Consider the following 14440-nt stretch of genomic DNA (forward strand, 5'->3'; position numbering starts at 1 on the left):
AAGGTATTATTATTTTGCTTTCTAAAATCCAGGACAACACTGATTATTAATGCTCCATTAATTTAGTAAAAGCTCTTTGTAGGAAAAAAAATAAACAAGCAAAACAAATAAAAATTTAAAACCCAGGAAAATCTCATTGTGACATTAAATAAACCTATCTAAGTCAAAAATGAAAAAAATCACTGTTATATCTGAGAGATTCAATATTATCCATGACTATTGCTTCTGGTCAGTCTTAAATAGAATTTAAGGGAATATTGATCCACTATCTGTAAATGTGGGATACTTTCTTCTATGGGTCATCATTATGGCCCATTTGAAATGCTTTAACTTTGCTATTAGCACTAGGCTCATTTTCTAAGCTCATACTATCATACTTTCTAAGTTGCTTTATGATAGAATCAACCCTAACCATGCTGGCAATGAGACTTTAACAGAGCACTCAAGGAAAAGTAACTGATTGGAGGAAATAAAGTAGAAAGATAAGTTCCAAGAACTCAGAGTTGACGTTGAAAGAAATGAAAAAGAAAATTAAAACAAGACCAGCACAGAAATAACCAAAGAATGCTAAATCTGAATAGTGAGCAACAGTAATGTGTCTTGTGACAATATTACCTTTTAAAAATAATGTATCCCCGTGGTGGATTCATGTCAATGTATGGCAAAACCAATACAGTATTGTAAAGTAAAATAAAGTAAAAATAAAAATTAAAAAAATTAAAAAAAAGAAGTGATTGACAGATATAAATAAATAAAAATAACAGATAATGAAACCACTGGAGATTGTGCATGGTGGGTCTGAGACACACAAATCTTGACTAGAAAGGTAGAGAACATGGGAATGAGTGGCTGAGGTTGAAGTTGCCAGAATGAAATTTCCTGGAGCAAGTCAACGTGTGGTAGGTAGATTATTTCTTTATTATAGTTTCCTTTCCAATAGTATCTGTCTCCATCTTCCCTGTTGTAAGCAAAGCTAGGTGAGATGAGAGCCCCATGCCCTCATATGGAAACCATCCAGAAAATGCCAACCATGCTTTAGCTCTGAGGTTCATACTTACAGAAACTTATGTGACTAGGTAGCGGTAGAAACCCATAATTGCCTGCTACATACAGAAGATGATCAATACTTGATCTTCTTGTATTGACATGAGTAAGTAGTGTCACCCAAGGAACAAGGAGCACTAAACTTCCTCTCAAAACAAACTCCAGAAGAGAAAATCAGCCTTTTATTCTTGATGAAAATAATCCCAATACTTTTGGTTTCTTTCTTCTGATCTTATACAGTATCTTTTGCTTATTTTCTCCTCTGGGTAAACCTCAAATCTGCTTCCATCAGACCTTCCAGTGGATGACCTTTTCTCCTTCTTTTAAAGTAAATAGAAGTCACTAGACAGGAACTTCCTTGACTTCCTGCTATCAGAACTATATCTATACCTGTTTTTTCCTCTTCCATGCCTTTACATTGAAAGAGGCAACCTTCTTTTTTATCCAAGGTAAATCCCTCCACCTGGGCACAGTCCATCACTGTTGTCTTCCCAGAGACCTTGTTATATAAGTTCTTTTTCTCCTGCCACTTACATTTCCCTTTCCACTGATGCTTAGCACTTAAACATGTAACAGATATCCAGAAGCTAACTCAACATTCCCCTTAGGATGTCTCAGACATCTCTAACTGAACACATTCAAAAATGCACTCATTGATTGCTGCCCTCTCCATGAACTTCTACTCCCTCCCCCATTCCTTAGTTTCTCAGTCTCAGGGAAATGGCCTGTAACCCAACCAGATGTCCAGCTGGAAATCTGGAAATTATCCCTGATTCCTCCTTTCTACTCATTCCCTATAGCCAACAGATCAGCCAATCTTGTTGGATCTATCTTCAAAATATGCTCTGTGACCAATCACATCTTTCCATTTTCACTGCCACACATTGGTTTAGATAACGTCTATCTCTTGCATGGATAGTTATAACTCACTATGAACTGGTCATTAGTGTAGGTCTTTACTAATTTTTCCTCCATATTGCAGCTGGAAGAATCTTTTAAAAATTCCAAATTTGATCATACCATTCTCCTACTCACTTTTAAAACAATGGATTCTCATTACCTTTCAGGTAAAGCCCAAACTCCTTAATATAGCTAACAGTACTGTTCATGAGTTATTCCTATTGACCTTTTTAGGTTCATCTCTTGCCCCATCTTCAATACATCAGTCATTCTAAATATCTTTTAACTTTTCTTAATTGCTATCATCCTACCCACACTTGGCCTGGCTAAAACTCCTCTGACTCTTAGACTGTCTTAGTGCTCCAGCTCTTCACAAGATACTTTAATTTCTTATTTAATTCTTTGCTGGAGTATAAGAGCAAGAATTTGAAAAGACCCTGATGCTGGGAAAGATTGAGGGCAGGAGGAGAAGGGGGCGACAGAGGACAAGATGGTTGGATGGCATCACTGACTCAATGGACATGGGTTTGGGTGAACTCCAGGAACTGGTGATGGACAGGGAGGCCTGGCATGCTATGGTTCATGGTGTCACAAAGAGTCAGACATGACTGAGCAACTGAACTGAAGAGCAAGAATTATTTTTGTCTTGTTTATCAATTTATCCTTCCTTTTGCTTGTCTCCAACTTTTTCTACCAGCCACTCAAGTGTACCTTGCTTGGTATCTGGTGTCTAGTAGATACTCAATAAGTATAGGGTTAGCCACAATATTCATTTGGGTTTTTCTGTGCAATCCTACAGAAAAACCTAAATGAACTTTTGAGCCAATGCAATATTTGTCATGATTTCCCTGGTGGCTCAGATGGTAAAGAATCTGCCTGCAATGCAAGAGCCCCAGGTTCAATCCCTGGGTCAGGAAGATCCCCTGGAGAATCCCCATCCACTCCAGTATTCTTGCCTGGAGAATTCCATGGACAGGGAAACCTGGTAGGCTTACAGTCTATTTGGTCGCAAAGAGTTGGACACAACTGAGCAACTAACACTTTCACGCTTAACACTTACTTACAATATTTGTCAAATAAATTAACTATCTTTCATAGTTTTGTCATTTCTCTTACTGAACTCAATAATCTTGATTCTACTGTGGAGTCTCAGTGAATATAATCACAGTACTTTTAAAATTTCATGTCTCTGTAGAGAAAGGAAGATTAAGCTTGAGTGTTGCCAGAATTACAATTGCCGTGACACCTTAGTTGTTAAAACTTAAAGTGTAAAAGTTTGTAATAACTACTGTTCATTTTAGCAAAGGATTTAGGCTTTTGGAGCAATCCCCTTGTCTCCATATGAAGGTCATATGAGTGTGGGAACCTACTTAGGGTTACTTATATATTAAGACCATATCTGCCATTAGGAGGGAAGAATCTTCAAGAGATTTCATTGGTCTTTTCTTGCAACAGAGGTAGTGCTATAGACAAAACTACCTTTGGAAGTTCTAATATGGCCAATATAATTGCAACACTATTCCTTGAATACTTACTAGATGTAATATTTCACCTTATAAATTCTGCAATCCTACAGCTACAGGCAACCAACCTTTGCTGTTATCCTGGCATGTTTCCTAGACGCTGTCTGGGAGTTTAGTCTACCACATCTTTGACCGTCATTACCTTACTTTAGCTTCAGCGCTTTCAGGAATGGGATTCCGTTGCTGATGAGGCCACCTGCCCCTGGATGCCCTAGTGTCACAGTACTTTTTTTTCTCCTGTTTCCTTCTCCTTTCTCTAAATTAACATCTTTTCTTCCTGTACTTCTAAACATTGATCTTCTATAATACTTCACATTAAGTCCTCAACTTAAATGCTTTTCAATATGAGAAGGGAAGAGGAACTGTGTACAAAGGGAGACACCTTCTCGAGCACCCAGTTTTTGCAAGATTGACGGCCTTTTATGTTACTAAACTTCTAACTTCTAACTAATGGCATTTCACTCAGAGTGGTAATTACATTTTACTCAAAGTAGTGAAACTCGCCCCATTTGTCTGATATTGAAACATGATTTTGGAAAACTAAATGCTCTGAGTCAAGAGTCTGGGACTCTTAAGATCTGTCCATGTATAGCTGCATGGAGTTGGCTCCTTTGCACAGTCCCTGACATTGAGAGCATCATTCTTATTGTCCTAAGCCACCTCACAAGGATTTTTTGGGTCTTCACAAGTCACATTAGTGAAAATCTTTTGCTGCGTGAAGACATCATGGCCTTTGGAAATCACACCCAACAGAAGTCTATTGTTGTTTGAAGTGAGACTTTCTCTCTTAGAAGGAATTCAAGCTCTGGGGAAATTTTGACTTACTGTGTCCTTTTCAAACTTGTGAAAAATGTTTATGCTGGGGAGCAATAATTTTCACTGAAGCCAGAGAGTACCTATCAACACAAAAGCAAGTCCAAAGCCATCAGAAGACTAAACAACATGGAATAAAATAACATTGACATTCTCACTGAGACTGTCAAGAGTGATTTAGAATCAGTTTCATGATCACCATAACAAATTGTTTTAGAGATTTACTAACATTCAAAAGTCAATGTTTGGAAATTCTTAATGAGTAATCTACCCATAGATGTATATTTGAAATAAAATAATATTTTATGTTGGGTATAAATTTTGGTTTTGTCACGCTTTAGGTGTTTTGGGCTGCATAAGGTCTTAGTTGCAGCACGCTGGATCTTCATTACTGCAAGGGCTTCTTTCCAGTTCCCTCAGGGCCTTAGTTGTCTCATGGCATGAGAAATCTTACTTCCTTGACCAGGGGTTGAACCCACGTCCCCTGCTTGGAAGGTGGATTCTTAACCATTGGACCACCAGGGAAGTTCTCCATACTTGTAGCTTTTAATTGGCTGGAATTTATTTTATTTTTAAAAAACAATTTGATCCTAAAAATATCATGGCACCAAATAACTACTTCAAGTGTATTGTCTTTTAAATTAATTTTGTGGGTGATGTTTAGACAAAAATCTCAAACCCACTTATAACTGAAGGGTTTTGGAAATGCTTTCACGCAATGGATTATTTGGGGCTCCTATTATTTAACTCTGGGGATTTATTTCTGTTCTTTTATCAGGTTCTCCAAAGTACTTGTTATTTGTGTTGGATAAACCAATTCAGCAGACTGCGTCCTCAATGCATTTGCCAGTGATGAAAACTGCCCTTAATATTCTTTCAGGTCTGGATATCTATCTGTGTAAGACCAATAGGTAAGTATTTCTTTAAGCTACTGTAGATTATGTAAGAAACTTGCCAAAACAATTATGAGAGGAAAAGCTGAAAGAAACAGTTGTTTGGATGATGAAATTGTGGATAGTGATTTTTCTTTGCTTTTTCATTACTGTCCTATTTTAAATGATGAATGTATATTGCCTTTGTAATAAAGAAACTTTACTTTTGAAAAAACAGTTGTAGACACAATAATATCCATACAAATGAAATGAGATCTCAGGTACATATGCAGGTGATAGAATTCTAAACAGGGACACAGATACATCTACTGATTGCAGAAACAGATTTTAACTGGAGAGCCTTGTCCATCTGGCTTTCATGTACTGATTCTTTGCAGATCACAAATATAACTCCAAATATGGTGACAGGTTTTTTGGTGCCAGATTACTTCTAACGCTCTGGGGAAAGTCAGTACCTTCCCCAGACAGATTAGCTGAATAATTTTGGTTTTGACCTCAGAATTAGTTTAATTAATCTAGGTTGCTTGGTTCTAAGTAAAATATTTGCTCTTCATTAGCAATCATTAACAAGATAAAAGAAAAAAAAGCCTGTTTATTGAGGGCAGGAGGAGAAAGGGACAACAGAGGATGAGATGGTTGGATGGCATCACCTACTCAATGGACGTGGGTTTGGGTAGACTCCAGCAATTGGTGACGGACAGGGAGGCCTGGCGTGCTGCAGTTCATGGGGTCGCAAAGAGTAGGACACAACTGAGAGACTGAACTGAAGTGATACAGGAAGGTAATCAAACTTGTCAATTGTCCAGTGTTGACTTTTTGTGGATTTGACAGAATTTGCATTAAGAAAATCAGAAAAATTCTGCTGCAAAATGTCCGGGAAGAGGTACCAAGTTCTCATTATCAATGGAGTATAGGCAGATACTATCATGTCTAGAAAGCTGTAGAAAATCTAGAAAACTTCTGTTCCAGTAATGTTTACTAAAAGCTGCTACTAAACTAGCTATAGTTTAGTAGCTTTTAGTACTAAAACAAACTAAAAAACAACCTCTTAAAATTTTATGGTATCCACTCTTCCAAATATATACATATTCAAAGACCAGCTTTTTATCATTTTTATTTTACTCTTTCTTTATCCATCCATTCACTCATTCATTAATTCAGCAAATTCTTTTTTTGAGAGGCAAAATCTTAGGAATTAGGGAAAACACTGGAGAACTAAGATAAAAATTCCTGTACTCATGGAGCTTATGTATATAGTGCTAGAAAGATTTAAATGCAGATGAACAAATGTATAGCATCTCAAACGGGGGTACATGTTATGAGGAAAAATAAACCCAGGAAGAGAGATGCTGCTGCTGCTGCTGCTGCTGCTAAGTCACGTCAGTCGTGTCCGACTCTGTGCAACCCCACAGACAGAAGCCCACCAGGCTCCTCTGTCCCTGGGATTCTCCAGGCAAGAACACTGGAGTGGGAGATAGGGCATGCCAGTTGGGAGGTGGGCATGGAGAGAGAGTGTTGTGTTAAATTGTGGTGTTCGGGAAGGGTCTTACTGATAAGGCTACTTTGTTAGGAGACGTAGGAGTTGGTTCTGCACTACTTTAACAATCCCATTTCACAAACCCTTTGAGTATCAAAGTGGCTCAGCATTGAACCAGTGTTTCTGTTATTTTTATGACATGTGAAATGATTCTTCTGATGCTCTAAGAGTGGTACCTTTAGCACAAGACTGTGTTTCCACTGGATTTATTTAGCTGGTGAAGAGACTCATTCAGATGCCAGTCTTCAGTGGCATCATTGGACCTTAGGCTTGTTTTTTTCTTTTCTTTTCATTCATGTGTTTGCCTTCTGAAGTTGACTGTGGGCCCACCGAAGGCAGGGATGAGGTGATGATGAGTTCATCTTGGTAGCCGCAATGCCTTGCCTAGTGCCTAGCAATTGTCAGGTGCTCCATGACTACCAAGGAATAAATAAACTTTGAGCGTAAAAGAGACATTGACTTTAAACAGTTCAAGAGGTGAAGCCCAAATGGCCACATTTACCTGCTAACCTGTCCAAAGTGGATAATTGTCTTACATCATGATGACGTCTCCATTTCTCTAAGCCTTGTATGGAGCTGGCATCAAGGACTTGCTCTATAAAATAAAATGATGGTGTGTTTCCTACAGGGACACTTTTGGCATAAGCATCTCTGAGAGGTTGTTTCTAATCCCGCTTTCCCCATGCCGTTGCTATAAAATGGACAGTTCTCAGGACCACGTTTTCCTTCTACCTCTGTGACAAATAACCTGGTTTATATCCTCTTTTTGAGATGGTGTGGAGTGCTATTTTTCACACTAGGTTGGGGGGCAAAATTATGACAGCTCATGATGTCCACACTTGGGAGAGCAATAAAAGGGACAAAGGGAAACCAAAAACTATTTTATAATGGAGTTCTGATTCAAGGCTTTAATAATTGTATGGCTTTAGACCGGCTGCCAAATTTCTGTGAATCCCATGACCTTGTGTCTATACTGGAAATCATAATTACTACCTTATAGTATTGCTGTGAAGGTCAAGTTGGATAATATATGCAAAACATCTGATATAAAACCTGGTACATAATGTGGATGTTCAAGAGATTATTGTTAATCTTGTTATTATTGTTATAGTATTTTAATACTTTTAATAACACTATTAGAAAAGTTATGCAAATTACCAGTTGTTCAACATTTACATGATCACATTTATATAATCCTCATTAATATATTTGTACTTTAAAGTTTATCTCTCTATATATACTTGTAGGGGCTTCCCTGATAGTTCAGTTGGTAAACAATCCACCTGCAATGCAGGAGATCCCGGTTTGATTCCTGGGTTGGGAAGATCCTCTGGAGAAGGGATAGGCTACCCACTCCAGTATTCTTGGGCTTCTCTTGTGGCTCAGCTGGTAAAGAATCCACCTGCAATGCAGGAGACCTGGGTTCGATCCCTGGGTTGGAAAGATTCCCTGGAGAAGGAAAAGACTACCCACTCCAGTATTCTGGCCTATTTAATTCCATGGACTATAAAGTCCATGGGGTCGCAAAGAGTTGGACACGACTGAGCCACTTTCACTTTCATATACTTGTAATAAAATTAATCCAAGTAATCAGTGAACCATGAACTTCCAGATGTTCAAGCTGGATTTAGAAAAGGCAGAGAAACTAGAGATCAAATTGCCAATATCCACTGGATCATCGAAAAAGCAAGAGAGTTCCAGAAAAACATTGATTTCTGCTTTATTGACTATGCCAAAGCCTTTGACTGTGTGGATCACAATAAACTGTGGAAAATTCTGAAGGAGATGGGAATACCAGACCACCTGACCTGCCTCTTGAGAAACCTGTATGCAGGTCAGGAAGCAACAGTTAGAACCGGACATGGAACAACAGACTGGTTCCAAATAGGAAAAGGAGTACATCAAGGCTGCATACTGTCACCCTGCTTATTTAACTTATATGCAGAGCACATCATGAGAAACGCTGGACTGGAAGAAGCACAAGCTGGAATCAAGGTTGCTGGGAGAAATATCAATAACCTCAGATATGCAGATGACACCACCCTTATGGCAGAAAGTGAGGAAGAACTAAAGTGAAAGAGGAGAGTGAAAAAGTTGGCTTAAAGCTCAACATTCAGAATACGAAGATCATGGCATCTGGTCCCATCACTTCATGGGAAATAGATGGGGAAACAGTGGAAACAGTGGATGACTTTATTTTTCTGGGCTCTAAAATCACTACAGATGGTGACTACAGCCATGAAATTAAAAGACGCTTACTCCTTGGAAGAAAAGTTATGACCAACCTAGACAATATATTCAAAAGCAGAGACGTTACTTTGTCAACAAAGGTCCATCTAGTCAAGGCTATGGTTTTTCCAATAGTCATGTATGGAGGTAAAAGTTGGACTGAAGAAAGCTGAGTGCCGAAGAATTGATGCTTTTGAACTGTGGTGTTGGAGAAGACTCTTGAGAGTCCCTTGGACTGCAAGGAGATCCAGCCAGTCCATGCTAAAGGAGATCAGTCCTGGGTGTTCACTGGAAGGACTGATGTTAAAGCTGAAACTCCAATACTTTGGCCACCTGATGCGAAGAGCTGACTCATTTGAAAAGCCCCTGATGCTGGGAAAGATTGAGGGCAGGAGGAGAAGGATGAGGATGAGGATGAAATGGTTGGATAAAATCATGGACTCAATGGACATGGGTTTGGGTAGACTCCGGCAGTTGGTGATGGACAGGGAGGCCTGGTGTGCTGCGGTTCATGGGGTTGCAAAGAGTTGGACATGACTGAGCGACTGAACTGAACTGAATGTTTATTATAATATGCTCCTGAATGTCTTTATCACTTGAGAAAATAAAGAAATTGTAAAATGTTGTAAATTCTTTTCAACTGAAAAATAAGATGTTATTTAATAGGGACCATTCCCATAGTCTGGAGAAGGAAATGGCAACCCATTCCAGTATTCTTGCCTGGAGAATTTCATGGTGGGCTACAGCCCATGGGGTAGCAAAGAGTCAGACATGACTGAGTGACTAACACACACACACATTCCCATGGTCTCAGAGCATTATACATGCTAAGGAATAGTTTAGCAGGCATTTTGCCATCATGGTGATTCACACAATCTCTTATCACTTTGATAATTTTCTTGCAGAAATACAGAGTAAATGGAAGTCATTATCTTTTCAGGTAGGAAAGCCATGCTTTAACTCTAGTTAAAGATATGTTAACTAGTCTGGCAGAACTCTAGTCTGATATTTTTTCTTCTTGTTTTTTAGATCCCTGAGACTTTAGGACGGAGACCACCACTAAGCACAGACATCACCCGCTTGCATAATTATGGAGATGATCTGTATGATGTTGAAAATGCCCCTAGTTTTTTGACAGCGGCACATAACCATGGGGTCAAGCGGACTTGGGAAAGCAGCAACATTAGATGAGCTGCTGAGCACTTGCATTGAGATGTTTGGTACGAGCCTTTCTCCCCTGTGTACATCTTGCTGCTCTACCTCCCCCAGTTCAGTTGCAAGTGTTGCTATGGAACAGAAGTCAATCTCCATACACTGGTATTTGGGACTTCCCAGGTGGTGCTAACTGTAAAGAACCCGCCTGCCAGTGCGGAGACATAAGAGTCGCAGGTTCGATCCCTGGGTTGGGAAGATCCCCTGGAGGAGGGCATGGCAACCCACTCCAGTATTCTTGCCTGGAGAATCCCATGGACAGAGGAGCCTGGCAGGCTACAGTCCATGGGGTCGCACAGAGTTGGACACGACAGAAGCGACTTAGCATGCACTCACACACCTTGTTATTTAAGGCCTTTTTATTAACCCCAGTCTGTCTCCCCAGTATCATCGCCCCATGCGTTTCCTTCCTTTTACTTTCCACAGCTAATACCCAGACATACTATTTACTTAATGTTTCTGGAACATTCCCTGAATCTTTCTGCCTTTCTGCCTGTATCATACTCCTTCACTGAAAGTCTGCTTCAGGCCTCATTTAAGGTGTCATCTCAGATCTTCATAGTATCACTTCTGTACTCCCCAGTCAGGAATGCTGACTGTTTCCTCCACTCAGCATAGCCCTTTGCGATTTTTTCATGGACATGGTACATGCAGCTGTGATCCTTTCTTGGTGCTTTGGCTTAGACATGTGTGAATAGCACAATCTCCTACATTCTGTGTTTGTCTATAAGTCTTATATCTCCTCCATAGTTGTAGACTTTACAGCTATATGCTTTTCATGTTGTCTGACTACCTTAGCATTTTGGATTATTCCTTGTACAAACAGAATCACAAAGAAGTTGTTTGTTGAATTGATTGTTTTAGGAAGAGTTAAACCAGACAGAGTAGGGTTGCCAGATAAAATACAGGATGATCAGTTAAATCTGAATTGCAGATGAGACACATTTTTGGTATAAGTATGTCGTAAATAGGGCATGGGACATACTTGTACTAAAAAATTCTTTGTGGTTTGCCTTAATTCAAATTTAACTGAATCTCCTATATTTTTATATGTGAAACTTGGCAACTGTACACCAGAGGAAGGATGAGACCTACCCACTTAATTTGCAAGGAAATACCAGAAGTAGGAGGAAAATGATAATTGGGTCTACAAGAACTTTTTGACACTAATGTTTCTCTACTGATATTAGAAAAAGAGAAAAGTAGTATGTGCTATTGTCTCCTCACCTCTTAATCTTCTTTTATTTTTTAACAGATGACAATGGAGAGCTGAATAATAGTTATTTGCCAAGAATAGTTCTACTCATGCACCGATGGTATTTGTCTTCCACTGAATTGGCAGAAAAACTTCTCTGCATATATCTTTTTAACTACTGTGTAATTTTTACAATCATAAATCAAGTTCTGTACTTAGATGAGGTGTCTAACCAAAGCCAGTAAATTAAGATGAATAAACAATCTTCAGTCAGTTATCCAGCTGTTTTGTGAATATATATAGATGTCTAGACAAAACATCTGGATGACTGACCAAATAGTTGATTATCCATCTGAATGTTTTGGCTCTACTTGAAAATAACCACTTGATATGAAATGAAACAGGAGCTGTAGCCTGAATGTTTCTAACTTGTCTTAAACATTTCTGCTGTTAGTACAATGAAAGAATATTTAACACTGATTCAAGAGTTACTTAATTCCTTTTAGGAAGGCAGAATGGTGGACCTAGAGGATACAGTTTAGACACATGGAAATGCCAGCCAGAATAATATGATCTGGCTCAGGCATAAACACCACCTAAATTTTCACATCGTCCCTTGCTGGTGAGACACAAGGAACATTCTAGCAGGTTTATTATAATCTGTTGATTGACGTTCATTTTAGATTTTCTTCTGATACAAAGGCAAAGGAAAAAACCATAGTTAGAAACCCCATTCTATAATAAGGAGTTTTAGCAATCCACCGCTTTTGTGCATGGTACAATCCTAAAAGGTGGCTAAAAGCCAAATGACTGAAAAATGGCTGCAAAATAGTCGCATACTTATAGGGAGGTTTTAGTCCCTGAGATCTAATGTTTATTACGGTTCCTATAATCTCTGCCTGCTGCAAGCCCAGGGGTCCTGCAGATGAGTGAGAAGCCTTGCAGGGCAGGGAGAGCCTGAGAGGGCGTGGGGCCACTGAGTGTTACTAGGGCTAGCGGGGCTTCCATCTGCTTCCTTAAAGTTTCCTCCACTTTCTGCTTCTTCACTCCATCATCAACCATCCCCTCAACCTCAGACAGGGAGTAGGTGTTAGAGACGAGAAGGGAACATTCACCCTGAACAGAGGTCCCTGGAAATGAGCAATATCTTAGTACCTTGTGGTCCAAGGACTCCACGGGTCCTGCTATTGAAAGGTGGTATGTAGAGAAGGATGGAGGGAACTATTTTAGTCTTGCCCCATTCCCTCCTTAGGGTCCAAACACTGTCCACAAAATGTCCCACAGACAGTATTCTCATCATCAGTATGTCCACTGCTATATGAAACACAAATAGAAAGGGGTATTTAGATACAGTAAAGCTTAATATCTGAAGGCACAGATTGTATGAACGTTGAAACCACCTGTGAATTTACATTTCTCTAGATTTTCCTCTCTTTGGATTCCCTGCTCACTGCATATCCATGGTACTTGGCATTTGCATGAACTCAATAAATATTAGCTAAAAAGTATGAATAAACAGACTTGAGACTAAATAACTGCAAGATGCGTATATTAATATACCCCAAAACGACGTTTTCAAATACTAAAGAAATTAGAGTACTTACATACGCCATTAATCCTACGTATAAAATCTTTTTGGCTAAAATGGTGTTTCTATGTACTATTCATTTTAAATTATCTATAGTTAGTAGTATATTTGTCATTACAGTTGACAGTCATCATTTGGCAAGTGCTCAGGAAGGTAAAATTCACTTTATAAGTGGCTTCTCTTCCAGACCAAAAAAATACATCTCAGAGCAATAATACATGGCGCTAGTTATTTAGCACTGATGTCATCAGAACCCACTTTTCTCCCCACGTGAACATCCACGTCACCCTAATAGTATACTCCTCTTCTTAAGAATTCATCTAAATTGATTAAACAGCCACAGATCTGTGCAAAGGAAACAACGTGCAAGGATTTTTTTCCTTAACTAGTGTACCTATCGAAATGCCAGTGGAGAAAGCTGTGATGAATTTCGATTAAAGATCTGCTACTTCATGAGGTACTTACAAATTTAATTGTCTTGTTTCTGGTTCTGGAATTATTGACAGTTTTCTTTTCCCTAAACTACAGACCTAATCTGACAGTAAAATGGACTCAAATCCCCCTTTTGTTGATTTTATTAAAAATGGCTCTCCTCTGTTGCTGGTGGCTTCTCTGATGGCTCAGACAGTAAAGAGTCTGCCTACAATGCGGGAGACCCGGGTTCAATCCCTGGGTCGGGAAGATCTCCTGGAGAAGGAAATGGCAACCCACTCCAGTACCCTTGCCTGGAAAATCCAATGGATGGAAAAGCCTGGTAGGCTACAGTCAGGGTTGCAAAGAGTCAGACATGATTTCACTTTCACTTTCTGTTGCTGGGGGCATAGAATTTATCTTTCTTTTGGACTATCAAGCAGTGGTCAGTGTGTTTAGGGGATGAAAGCAGCTCTGAGAAAGAGTGCATTCATTTTTTTCTACTCCCTCGCTGTACACATTCCCACCTACTTGCTATGAGTTGGGAGAAGGGTTTCTTCTCAGCTGTGGTTCTAGAAAGAAAGAGACTCTCAAAGTAGGAGTGGGGGACTTGGGTCCTTGATTGAAACAGGGAAGAGCAAGACTCAACACGATGGATGGGGGATAAGAGATTGCTAATTTGAGGTATGGTCTTGAAGCATTGTTAAATGTAATCTGTAAAATGACACCATAGTTTCCACAGAGATCTAGCTTGAAATCTTCTGGTTGTCAAAAATACTTGATGTCTTTCAGGTACTGGATTGTGAAATTTCCTGCAGAGTTTAATTTGGACCTTGGTTTGATCCGTATGACTGAGGAATTCCGGGAAGTAGCTAGTCAACTGGGATACGAGAAACACACCAGCCTCATCGACATATCCAGCATGTAAGAATGGTGCAAGATTCTTTCAAATATGATGAGTCTGCTTTTTGGGGGAGGGAGTAGTGATGATCCCACTTGACCTCCATCCATACCTGTTCAGAATCAAGGTGTGCTTCTTTGAGGAAAGCTGTGCTGCAAAGAGCACAGTCCCGCTGGACATAGTTTATCTCTCCA

The 14440-nt window shown here is 39.4% G+C and overlaps 1 protein-coding gene across 5 annotated transcripts in view; it reads left to right on the top strand.

Annotated features, from left to right (window-relative positions):
* Nucleotides 1-14440, top strand: part of RASGRP3 (RAS guanyl releasing protein 3) — a 114705-nt gene that overhangs the window by 63903 nt on the left and 36362 nt on the right. For 4 of the 5 annotated variants that reach the window (XM_013967527.2, XM_013967530.2, XM_005686402.3 and 1 more), the window contains exons 2-6: nt 5059-5191; nt 9969-10159; nt 11407-11509; nt 13329-13391; nt 14138-14269. In XM_013967527.2, coding sequence (XP_013822981.1) covers nt 10090-10159; nt 11407-11509; nt 13329-13391; nt 14138-14269 — 368 coding nt within the window. In that variant the 5' untranslated portion in view covers nt 5059-5191; nt 9969-10089. Of the gene's footprint in view, nt 1-5058; nt 5192-9860; nt 9880-9968; nt 10160-11406; nt 11510-13328; nt 13392-14137; nt 14270-14440 lie in introns of those variants that run through there. The other variant, XM_018055111.1, reaches the window with a different exon arrangement.

The sequence above is a fragment of the Capra hircus genome, chromosome 11 (genome assembly GCF_001704415.2).
Source record: "Capra hircus breed San Clemente chromosome 11, ASM170441v1, whole genome shotgun sequence".
NCBI classification, from domain to species: domain Eukaryota; kingdom Metazoa; phylum Chordata; class Mammalia; order Artiodactyla; family Bovidae; genus Capra; species Capra hircus.